This window comes from Oncorhynchus clarkii, chromosome 32 (assembly GCF_045791955.1).
Source record: "Oncorhynchus clarkii lewisi isolate Uvic-CL-2024 chromosome 32, UVic_Ocla_1.0, whole genome shotgun sequence".
NCBI classification, from domain to species: Eukaryota; Metazoa; Chordata; class Actinopteri; order Salmoniformes; family Salmonidae; genus Oncorhynchus; species Oncorhynchus clarkii.
Genome location: NC_092178.1, coordinates 18,819,904 through 18,832,867, shown reverse-complemented (window position 1 = coordinate 18,832,867; position 12,964 = coordinate 18,819,904). Strand labels below are relative to the sequence as shown.

The window sequence follows — 12,964 nt, the reverse complement described above, 5'->3', positions numbered from 1 at the left end:
ACTCAGGAAGTTCTGTGAGTCACAGACTCTTTTGTGACATAACACCAGGGAGATTACTTTTACCTCGCCTATTCCCTGTTTCACCTCCCTCTACCCTGTTTGTGTAAGGCTCAGTTGGTAGAGCAAGGCACATACAACACCAGGGTTCTCTGTTCAATTCCTGGGACCACCCATATGAAACAAAATTAGGCATTTTGGATAAAAGTGTCTGCTAAATGGCATGTACTGTATATTCCCTTTTTTCTCCCCAGTGTGTCCATGCCTATACTCTGTGTGAGACACGCGGGGTAAGGGGGAGGTGGAGTGGTCGGTTGAGGGTCTGTGTTGTGTTTGTCTCTGCTCGCTGTCTAGAGCTGATGCTGTGTATCACTGTGTGTGACAGCCAGCCCTCTCCTTCTCCCTCTCTCCATCTCTATCTCTCTCTCTCCGTTTCTACCTTTCTCCATCTCTCTCGCTCCCTCTTCTGCTTCCTACCCTCTCTCTCTCTCCCCCCTCTCACTCCTCTCCCTCTCCTGTCCATCGCTCCCTCTCCCTACCCCGTCCATCTCCATCTCTGTGTCTGGTGGTTAGGTGGGTCTCAGCGCTGCCTTTGTAGATGAGTACCACAGCCCCGCTGGAACAGCTAATACAGAAATACCCTCCCCTTGTCCTTGGAGCCTCAGCCCAGCCTTGCTTGGTCAGCACATTCCCCCTGACGGAGCACACTCCTGGGAACCTGAACCCGTCCCCCACCCCCACCTCGGCCAGCCAGCCAGAGTCGCACGCTGCCAGGGGGATAACAGAGGAAATGGAGCATGGCACACATGCATACGCCCAGCAGCTACATACACATACTGTTCTGTAGGGGTGCACCCCCCCCCCCCCGCCCCACACACACACACGGGTTCTCACTCAAACAGAAAGTAAAAGAGACATTCAAGGAGACATGTCCACACATACACATACACATTTCTCCACACAAAAACTTGGCAAACACAAGCCCACACAAACACACCCATCAAGACTCTCACACACCTTACCTTGAAGCCACCACACAGTGTCATATCCTATCATATCTGTCCCGAGGGCTGTATTCAGTCACACTGAAATAAGGGCAGTAAAAGGATGTATCAGTAGCATGTGTCTCCAGCAGACTGTACCTTAGGACATATATAGTGCCTGTAAAGCTACATATATCCCCTTATAAAGTGTACACTATTCGTGCCTCCCCCTAATGTCCTGCTACAGTACTGTGTGTGTGTGTGTGTGTGTGTGTGTGTGTGTGTGTGTGTGTGTGTGTGTGTGTGTGTGTGTGTGTGTTTTAAAGGCTCTCTGTTACTCCATAGTACCCCCAGATTAACATTTATAACCAAGATGCACAAGGCCCTTTCAAGTACAGCTTATACCCACATGACTTCAGCTTTCACAGTCATACTGTACATGTCTATAGGGACTAGTGCAGGGATATTTACGCTAAGTATGTGTGGAGCTACAACAGAAGAATGCCCTTTCAACTGCAGCTTATTCATATGACTTCAGCTTGCACGGTCATATGTGTCCACTGCAAGGGGGTATACTGTATAACGCTAGGTAGGTCTATATAATATAACCCTCCACGGCTCTGAGCGGTAAAGTAGTTCCCTCCTGAGAACTGGGTGGTGAAGGGATAAGGGAGCATCGGTGGGAAGGATTTTGGCTAAGCTGTAAAAGTGGCCTGCTGGCATATTAGTATGTAAAGCAAACAGGCCTGCAGCTCTTTAATAGCCGACACTTTGGTCTGTCCCCTGGGCTGGGACACTACCGCCTGCCTGTCTGAATACTGCCTACTGCCTACAGTACCTAGCTGTGTGTGTGTGTGTGTGTGTGTGTGTGTGTGTGTGTGTGTGTGTGTGTGTGTGTGTGTGTGTGTGTGTGTGTGTGTGTGTGTGTGTGTGTGTGTGTGTGTGTGTGTGTGTGTGTGTGAGCTGCACTGAAACCTGGGATCACAGTCAGTCTGCTGCTACATTAGGTTTGACCAAGGGGATGAGTCAAGTGTACTAAAGTAGCTAACATTGTTAATAAATTATGACTTATTTATGGAAGGAACAATGAGGTCCACACTGGAATGCTTTGGTTATGCACACAGGGTGGAAATGTTGGGTATTTGTCTGGACAAGACAGAAATAGATATCATAAATATATTTATGGATGGATGTATTCTTAAAAAAAATATTTTTCTCACTTGTGCTTAATTTTTTATAACAATTTGTTGTTAATCTCATATGGATACCAATTACACTTTGTCTAAATTCTCTCAACCCTTGACTTTCCAATATATTGTGTTGCATCAGAGACAGATTTATCTGTTACTGATGTGACATAAGTATCTCAATGTACTTGAGCCATTTGACAGAGATACCATTACGTCTGAGTGAGTGTTTGAAGTGGACAGTCCTCTATTGTCTCCCAGTCTCCTCTAACAGCTCTGATTACTGTCTTGGCAATACTCACACACACAAACACACAAACACAAACACACACAGTCCCCTATCTCCTAGATCCTGGTTGTATGGCCTTCATTACTTTCAGGTGGTCATTTCCACATCAGCAGTGTTGACTTCTGTGTTTGTCTGTGCCTGTATCTGTGATGGATGTGTGACTGGTTCAATGGAGGAGCAAGGCTACCATGGTCTATCTCAAATGGCACCCTATTCCCTATGTAGTGCACTAAATTTGACCAGAACCCTATGAGCCCCGGTCAAAAGTAGTGCACTGGCTACCAGACTAGGAGCTGCGGTGCATTTGGAAAGTATTCAGACCCCTTCACTTTTTCCAAATGTTGTTACATTATAGCCTTATTCTAAAATGGATTAAATAAATACAAATCCTCATCAATCTACACACAATACTCCATAATGACAAAGGGAAAACAGGTTTATAGCCATTTTTGCTAATTTATTAAAAACAGAAATACCTTATTTACCTAAGTATTCAGACCCTTTGCTATGAGACTCGAAATGGAGCTCAGATGCATCATGTTTCCATTGATCATCCTTGAGATGTTTCTACAACTTGATTGGAGTCCACCTGTGGTAAAATCAATTGATTGGACATGATTTGGAAAGGCACACGCCTGTCTATATAAGGTCCCACAGTTGATAGTGCATGTCAGAGCAAAAACCAAGCCATGAGGTTGAAGGAATTGTCCGTAGTACTCCGAAACAGCATTTTGTCGAGGCACAGATCTGGGGAATGGTACCAAAACATTTCTGCAGCATTGAAGGTCCCCAAGAACACAATAGCCTCCATCATTCTTAAAAGCAATAAGTTTGGAACCACTAAAACTTTTCCTAGAGCTGGCCTCCCAGCCAAACTGAGCAATCGGGGGAGAAGGGCCTTGGTCAGGGAGGTGACCAAGAACCCAATGGTCACTCTGACAAATCTCCAGAGTTCCTCTGTGGAGATGGGAGAGTCTTCCAGAAGGATATCCATCTCTGCAGCACTCCAACAATCAGGCCTTCTTGGTAGAGTGGCCAGCCGGAAGTCACTCCTCAGTAAAAGGCACATGACAGCCTGCTTGGAATTTGCCAAAAGGCACCTAAAGGACTCTCAGACCATGAGAAACAAGATTCTCTGATGACACCAAAATTGAACTCTTTGGCCTGAATGCCAAGTGTCACTTCTGGAGGAAACCTGGTACCATCCCTACGGTGAAGCATGGTGGTGGCAGCATGTTTTTCAGCATCATGGACTGGGAGACTAGTCAGGATCAAAGATGCACGGAGCAAAGTACAGCGAGATCCTTGATGAAAACTTGCTCCAGAACGCTTGGGACCTCAGACTGGGGTTAAGGTTCACGAACGACCCTAAGCACACAGCCAAGACAACGCAGGAATATCCTTGAGGAAAAAGTAGAAAAAGTCAAGGGGTCTGGATACTTTCTGAATTCAGAGGGGGAGGGGATGTATGGCAGCTTCCTGAATCAGTCAGGAAAATTAATTTCCCTTGAGAAGGGAATCGGTGTGAGAGGGGAATCGGTGTGAGGGGAATCGGTGTGAGAGGGGAATCGGTGTGAGAGGGGAATCGGTGTGAGAGGGGAATCGGTGTGAGAGGGGAATCGGTGTGAATGGAATCATGTGAGAGGGGAATCGGTGTGAGAGGTGAATGTGTCTATTGGAGGTTTTCTGTGAGTGTACACCCAGAATAAATACAGCTAAGGAGGGACAGAGTGGAGTCGGGTGCCTTCGCTGGTTTGAATAAAAAAAGGGTTGTGGTTTGTTTCCATGGCCTTTGGAACATGTGATTGTGAATGAAACACCAGAAGTTTTTAACTCTTTCTATGTTTTTGCTTTTCCCTGTGTGCCTGCGGGCTGGTGTGTGTGTGTGTGTGTGTGTGTGTGTGTGTGTGTGTGTGTGTGTGTGTGTGTGTGTGTGTGTGTGTGTGTGTGTGTGTGTGTGTGTGTGTGTGTGTGTGTGTGTGTGTGTGTGTGTGTGTGTGTGCCTCTGCAGGTGACTCCCAGGGGACATGTGGGGACCCAGGCACCCCGTCACAGGGCAGCAGGGAGGAGAGTGACTTCAGGATCCGCACTAAAGTCCAATTCAGATGCTCTGAGGGTTATGAACTGATTGGTTCTGCTGAGAGGATGTGCTTTCCCAACGGCACCTGGTCTGGAACACAGCCCTTCTGCAAACGTGAGACAACACACACACACACACTTTCCATCCCCCCAACCTCTATGGTCCTTTGAGTCCAACATGTGGCTGTACCATTCCATTTCCAGCCAACATATCTCTGAGAGCTAGAAAACCCAGCAACACACTATGCTGTGCTGTGCTTTATCACCCCCTACCCAGCCTCTTCCACCTCCAGCCACCTCCGGCTGTGCACCTCCAGCCTAGAGCTAATTGAATGTGGCAGTGTAGCGGTCTGTGTCCCACGACATCTCAACACCACAACAGCACTATAGCCTGCTGGAGCCACCTCTCGCTGCAGGAGCTCCTATAGCTACCATCACATTACACCCTGAATAAGATGAGACGGGACAAGCCATCACACCAGGAGTACACAGGAACATTACCTCCCTCCTTGTTTGCTGAGAGAAGCATGTAGCTAGTCAACTGTCCACTCTGCTCTGCTCCCCAAACCTCATCTGCATCCCAAATAGCACCCTACTCCCTATGTGGTGCACAACCCACAGGAATCCAGTCAAAAGAAGTGCACTATTTAGGTAATAAGGGTTCCATTTGGGACAGCCCTCCACACCGCTTTACAACACCCTGCTTCCCAGCACCAAGCCAGTACTAATGGTGTGGTTTTCTCTTCCCCTTTTCCTCTCTTCCTCTGCTCCCTCCGACCTCCCACTGTGTGAAAACACTGCTTTAGAAACAATCCCCTCCGTTGCGCAGGAATCATTTCTGAAAGGTGGGAATTGGCAACAGGGAGCTTGGACTGAGATTTAATTGAAGAGATGTACTCAAACGTGTCTCTACTTACTGAACGACTGAGAAATGTGGCAGTCAGGCACCCAGAGACAAATGGCCCAGGTGTCAGACACCCAGGGACAATTGCCCAGGTGACAGCCAGACACCCAGAGACAACCCCAAATGCTTTGTGTGTGTCTCTCTCTCTGTCTGCAGAGGAGAACACGCCTTCCTCCTCAGGCTCCTCTGAACCACCATATTCATCTCCTCTCCAACGTGACAGGATAGCGTTAGTGTCATCTCGAAACGACGGCTTGTCCTCCATGTTCCCTCTGAGCCACTACAGCTCTGCAGTTAAATAGATTTACAGATTGTTAACTTCTCAGCCCCTGAAGGCCCTGCCAGCCAGGTCCTCCACAAGGCTGACTGGGTACCTCTCTCTCTCTCTCTCTCTCTCTCTCTCTCTCTCTCTCTCTCTCTCTCTCCATTGCACGCTCTCTCTCTCTCGCTCCCTTTTCTCTTTCTCTATCTGAATCTAGCTTTCTTGTTCTATCTCTTTCTTTCTCTCTCTCTCTCTCTCTCTCTCTCTCTCTCTCTCTCTCTCTCGCCCTTTCTCTCATTCTCTCTCTATTTATATCTCTTTCTCTGCCTCTCTCTTGCTCTCTCTCTCTCATTGTCTCTCTCATTTTTCTCTCCCAGCCCTTCTCAGCTTGTATCTATACTTATTCCATTTGAAGTCCATCATGGAGTCTGTTTTATGTCCCTTTCTCTGTGAAAGAGTGATGTTTCACATTTCACTCAACCCACCCTCAATGCCACCCTTATTCCCTCAATAGTAGTACACAACCCCTAACTCATGACTTAATGACGTTTCTTTGACAGTGGCAATGTGGATTTATTTTATACTCTCACTAAGTACCTCACATATGGAAACATGGTCAAATGTTTCAGGGACACAATCATGGTAAATTGCTTGTTGATTTCCCTAAGCCTCCTTCCATAGCTCTTGAAATCCCACTCTGGACATTGCATAAGTCATGTCCACGAGGATCCCTCCAACAATGGCTGCCCTACCATTCCACTCTTACCTAGATGCTAGTCGTTTCTCTCAACTCTTTTGTAAACAGCTTTCAAGTACGTATTTCCAGGAAAATGACTGTTATTTGGTTAGACCGAGTGGATGCTATGGGGTTTGAATGCCGGAGTAGGGAAAGGGGCAGTGATTATTTCATGGCAGGGACAAATACTGTACTTAGCATTGACACACAGTATCAGTCCATATGAATTCAAACTTTATTTAAAGTGCATTTTGCAGTCTTTAACAGAGATGATTCCATACTGTAGATGCTCAAATCTAACCAATATACAGTATATATTGTAATATATGTACAGTGCATAATGTGATGTAACAACTTCATATGTATTTTAAATTATCACATAAACCCAATCATTCAATCGAACTCTATCTGCATCTCTCTCTCCAGCGGGGCAGTGTGGGAACCCAGGGAGCCCCAGTAACGGCCGTGTGTACAGGCTGGACGGAACTACCTACTCTCACTCGGTCACCTACTCCTGTATGGACGGCTACCTGCTGACCGGCTCCACCACCCGCCAGTGTCTGGCCAATGCCACTTGGTCTGGCACTGCCCCCAACTGCACCAGTAAGTCCTCATAAACCCACCTCACTGCCCCCAACTGCACCAGTAAGTCCTCATAAACCCACCTCACTGCCCCCAGCTGCACCAGTAAGTCCTCATAAACCCACCTCACTGCTCCCAGCTGCACCAATAAGTCCTCACAAACCCACCTCACTGCCCCCAGCTGCACCAATAAGTCCTCATAAACCCACCTCAGTGCCCCCAGTTGCACCAGTAAGTCCTCATAAACCCACCTCACTGCCCCCAGCTGCACCAATAAGTCCTCATAAACCCACCTCACTGCCCCCAGCTGCACCAATAAGTCCTCATAAACCCACCTCACTGCCCCCAGCTGCACCAATAAGTCCTCATAAACCCACCTCACTGCCCCCAGCTGCACCAATAAGTCCTCATAAACCCACCTCACTGCCCCCAGCTGCACCAATAAGTCCTCATAAACCCACCTCACTGCCCCCAACGGCAACAGATCTGGGACTTGATCCTGCACCAGTCCATGTCATCTTATTCATTATGGTCTGAAATGCCTGAGACGTTTTAGGACTAAGGGCACTGGACTTTTTTGGGGTGCTTATTAACAGGGCTGTGTGAAAAATCCTACTGATAACGCCACAATCATTTGGGGGAGATTTCAATACATATAGACAGTAGATATGACTCAGCTAAATGTACACAGATGTATTTCTATGTTCGATTGTGATCTTTCATTTTCATATATTTTTCTTGTAGAATACCTATTTTGATCAGGTCCTATCATAAATAGGGCATAGGGTAAATTAGTTGACTCAGGCTTAAGACAGAGTTGCATCCCAAATTGCACCCTATTCCCTATATAGTGCGCTACTTTTCACCAAAGTAGTGCACTACACCTCTGGTCAAATGTAGTGCACTATATAGGGGAAAAGGGTGTCATTTGGAATGCAACCAAAATCTTGCATCCTCTCCTCATGACATTTCAACATGCTGCTCCTCTCATCTAGGAAGGGTGGGCTGGTCGAAGTGAGGAAGCTCTTTAAGGTAGCCTGCGGGTTAGGGATTGAGACAGAACGAGGAGGAGTCACACACACAGTGACTTGCGGGTTGAGAGAGAGGAAAGGTCAGAAGAGCTCTGTGCCCCTGCTCCAGCAAGATAAGGAAATCAATCCCTCTGTGCCTCTGTTACATGGTGTACATTACCATACCCTCCTCAGCTCTTCCCACTTCTTCAGATCCTCCTCAGTCAAGTAGACAACACCAGGGTGTCGATGTGATTTAAATCCAGGCCCAGGGGCGAGAAAGAGAGAGATAGACAGAGGGAGAGAGAGATGGAGAAAAACAGAGAGATAGAGAGGGAGAAAGAGAGAGAGAGAGAGAGAGAGAGAGGAAGAGGGAGAAAAAGAGTAGAGTGAGAGGGACTTACTCCACTTCAGGTAGATAATTCCTCTCTACCTCTCCTGGTAGAGAGGTTCAGATTCAGTTCATTCAGAAATGGATGACTAGATCTATGAACTACTGCCTGTCTGTCTCCATAACCCCACTAGACATACATACCATACTGGTTCCTCCAGGCCAGGTTCATTGCCTTTCATCGTATGCCATTTAGTGCCCATATTTTTTTTACCGGGCCTGTTTTTATCTTTACTTCGCTCTCTTTCCATAGAGACCTTGGTTTACGTCCCAAAATGGCACCCTATTCCCTATAGTCATAGTGCTTTGATCAAAAGTATTATATATAGGGAACAGGGTGCTATTTGGGGAAGCATCCCTTACCTGTGGCATGTTAAAGTAGGAATGATTGATGCGTCTTTACATGTGTTTAGTGAGCAGGCTGAGAAGGGTGATGCATGGTTGCTATCCGGGGGTGGAGTCGTATTAGCATTTTGGTCGAGCCATTGTTCACTCCACCAAGACAGTTTTACAAGCTAACGCCTCCGATGATTGATTCTGAAGCATCATTCACACGTTTTTCCACAAAAGACACAAAATGTATGGAAAACTGTGATTCCGGAATTGATACATAAATCAATAGGGGGGGAACTTTTTTTCCAAAATGAAAAAATAAATATGGAAAGTACTTTTGGGGTTTGTTGTGAGTCACATGGGAGTACAGAAGTACTAATGTGTTTATTTGACCTTTTCATCTGAATTCCCAGGTAGACTCTGGAAACATGCAGCGTTCTATTTTCTGCTCTCCGCTTTCCTCCCTATCCCGCCCCTGTTTGTTCATCCATAGAACAGAAGGGAGTGATAGTTGTAAAAGATCGACAGAATTGATTATGGAAGTTAAACCCAGGAGACCCCTGTATGAGAACACAGCTTCCCCTGCTTACAGCTATTGATTTTCTCCTGTGATAGTGAGATCTATCATTGTGAATTAAAGAGGCGAGGTGGTATCTCCTCAGTGGAGATATCTGTTGCTGGCTGCATACATGGGTAGTTTCAGATGATTTGTGGATTAGGTTCCCCGCCGATTGTTGTCACAGCCCGATTCATATCTCACACCGGACCAACAATGGGGCCTAAATCGCACTTCGACCGCCGTCATAGATATCACCATCTATAGCACAAAAGAGCCAAAAAACATAATGGTTTGTTACAGAGTAAAGTGTCTTACTGGGTATGTATCTTTTTTGTTATGTGCTTGTTTGCTGCAACCAGGTACTCTGTGTCACTCGTTAGTTTCTTTCTCTTTTTTTCTCCTTTTTCTTTCTTTCTTTCTTTCTTTCTTTCTTTCTTTCTTTCTTTCTTTCTTTCTTTCTTTCTTTCTTTCCATCACAGTGATAAATTGTGGTGACCCTGGGGTTCCAGCCAATGGGATGAGGTATGGAGAGGACTTTGCTATTGGTCAGAACATCACCTTCCTGTGTGCGCCAGGATACACCATGGAGGCTGACAGCTCACCCGTGCGCACCTGCACCTCCAACGGTACCTGGAGTGGCATCATGGCATCCTGCAAAGGTGAGGCCTAGCAACACATGTGTAGCATGATGTACTTCATTACCCATAATGCTCTGTGGAACATATCTTAATAACATTCTGGCATCATGACATCCTTCAAAGACAGGGCCCTTTAGAGGGTACTACTTTTAGCTTTCGGTTTGTTTATTTTGATACTTCAATTTGAGTGTTGGAATATGTGTATCTACACCTTAGAATATAGTTCAATGACTCCCAGTCTCAGGGAGGAAATAATCAAGGTTGGCATTGTCCCAGAGTTTCAATACAGGTTGGTATAGCTTATTCACAGTAACACTAAACACCTGCTGGTTCCCTTCCCACACTGGTTGCCTGAGCAACAGCAGCCTAGATGTCTTTGTGTCCTGCTAGCAGTCACAGAGGAAGAGTTTAAATACAGGACAGCATTGTGCTTTGGTTTGTTATTGTAATATCCTGTCTTGTTGTTGTTGACACTATATGCAAGGCAGAAAAGGTTTCTCTTCTTCATAAAAAAAGCTTTCTCAACTTGCATAAAATGCTGCTTTGTATTACCGTTATCTTGGACAAATTACAATTAACACAGATATGGCCATCCATTTGAACAGGTTAGAGTTGAATCTCTTGGCTCTGTGAGAGAGTGTGTTGTACATACATATGTAACAGCTGCAGAGTGATATCTTGGTGCAGTGCATTCTTATGATGCACAGTTGGATCTATGAATATGGATGTTAAAGTGTCGGGAAGCAAACTGAAAATGGAAATGGCTGGGTGAAAGTCTGACATTGGCTTTTAACAAACTGATGTGTGTGTGTGTGTGTGTGTGTGTGTGTGTGTGTGTGTGTGTGTGTGTGTGTGTGTGTGTGTGTGTGTGTGTGTGTGTGTGTGTGTGTGTGTGTGTGTGTGTGTGTGTGTGTGTGTGTGTGTGTGTGTGCTTGTGTGTGTGCTTGTGTGTGTGTATACATGTACTGTATAAGTATGTGAGAATATTTGTGTTCTGCGCCTGTGAAATGCAGGAGCTGTCAGAGCAGCTGTGAAACCACTGCATAAACATATTATTCATTAGCTTAGTACAAGGCAAGCTGGTCTACTCTCAATGGACGAGCCACCAAGCATGTCCAATACTAATTCAGAATATTAATAGAACATTTGGGAACTTATTACACGTTTATGGCTTTTATTACCGGAGCACATAGATGACAATAAGCACAGGCAATGGGCTTGACAAATGTGTTTGTTTTTATAGTCAGCTGATTAATTGGGAGGGAATCACTACCCTCTCAGTCAAAGGGTTCTGGTGAAAAGTAGTGCACTATATAGGGAATAGTGTACCAATGGGCTCTGGTGAAAAGTAGTGCACTATATAGGGAATAGTGTACCAAAGGGCTCTGGTGAAAAGTAGTGCACTATATAAGGAATAGGGTACCAATGGGCTCTGGTGAAAAGTAGTGCACTATATAGGGAATAGCGTACCATTTTGGACACAACCAAAGTCTCCCCCTGCAATTTTACAACGTTGCTTTAAACCTACCACCAATTTGTCTTGTAACTATATGGCAGCTCCCACATCCTTCAAGATATCAACCCCCCCCCACCTCCCGCACCCCGGCCCAAAACCCACCAAGCCTAGCCAGTAATCTACAAACACTGAGATTTCCCCCATCAAAATAGAATCCTAATTCTCTTGGATTACCCCTCTCTGAACTCTGCATATCCCACTCGTGCTGTTTCTGCTCAAACGCTTACCTACAGTGCTATTCCTGTTATCCAGTGAGAGCAGTATCCATGGTGCACTATTTTGGAAAGCCTATCTTACTGCTATTCGGTGAGAGGAGTTTATTGTACAGTCTGCTGGAAAATATATTTCTGCCCACAGTGTTCTGGAAAGCCTTATCTGCTGTTACTCTAATTCAGTGAGAGGAGTATACCTGTCTCCACATAGTGGTTGGCAGAAGTCAGTGTGAATAACAGACATGGGAGAGAGAGAGACTCACTCTACAGAGTGCAACATGAGTCATCCAGCCTATCCCTCTCACCCACTCAAGCGTGGCGTAGGCTGGGGCGCAGCGAGACTCCCAGGCAGCTCTCAGACAAACAAACAGTCCCTTTGACTTTCTCTACCTCCCTGACGTCGCCCCCCCAACACTTTCATGTTTGTTTAGACAGTCATTGGCTGCACCCCAAATGGAACTCTATTCCCTATATAGTGCACTCCGTAGCTATTGGGGATGCAGTCGTCATGACACCCGGAGGCTAGTGGTCTGAGAGAAAAGCATTAGTTCTGTTTCAGTTAGACAGCTGGCAGTAAATGTCCACTAAGGGTGACATTATATAGCTATACTACATTGTCATGCTTCGCACAGCCACAAATACTCCTTAGACCTAATTTCCTAAGATTTTGTTGTTGAGAATGTGTTGTTTTAGTTGTTAGCCTGGCTGTGGCCCTTTTCCAAAGGTTTCCTGTGTGTTCACTGTTTGCTTTAATGCCATGAATGGAATGGTAAAGTATAATTCATCCCTAATTGATTCATGAGATTCCTTACAGGGATAATGAGGGTTAAGTAAGAGAGTAATTCAGCATTAACTACAGTATTACACAGAGAGTAAACTCCCTCTCCCCTTTGCCTTTCTGTCCTCCCTCCCCTCTCTCTCATCCTCCCTATCCCTGTCCTCTATCCAACTACACCCACCCTCTTTCCTCTTTCTCACCCCTCTCTCCCTCTCCTCTCCCCCCATAGCGGTGACCTGCGCGGCACCCTCTGCCATCTCCAATGGGGTCCTGGAGGGCACAGACTTTGAGTGGGGCACTAGCGTGAGCTACAGCTGCTCCCCCGGGTACGAGCTGTCCTTCCCTGCCATCCTCACCTGCGTGGGCAACGGCACCTGGAACGGAATGGTGCCTCAGTGCCTACGTGAGTAGCACGCACCTCTCCTCTCCTCTTCTCTCCTGTTCTTTTGTTTTCTGTTATTTTGTGCTCCTCTCTCGCTCTCTCTTTCTCTCTCTCGCTCTCTCTCTT

General features: G+C 46.2%; 1 protein-coding gene across 3 annotated transcripts in view; it reads left to right on the top strand.

Annotated features, from left to right (window-relative positions):
* Nucleotides 1-12,964, top strand: part of LOC139392197 (CUB and sushi domain-containing protein 3-like) — a 634,291-nt gene that overhangs the window by 579,073 nt on the left and 42,254 nt on the right. For all 3 annotated transcript variants that reach the window (XM_071139991.1, XM_071139990.1, XM_071139989.1), the window contains exons 57-60: nt 4,468-4,650; nt 6,864-7,040; nt 9,792-9,971; nt 12,686-12,859. In XM_071139991.1, coding sequence (XP_070996092.1) covers nt 4,468-4,650; nt 6,864-7,040; nt 9,792-9,971; nt 12,686-12,859 — 714 coding nt within the window. The remainder of the gene's footprint in view (nt 1-4,467; nt 4,651-6,863; nt 7,041-9,791; nt 9,972-12,685; nt 12,860-12,964) is intronic.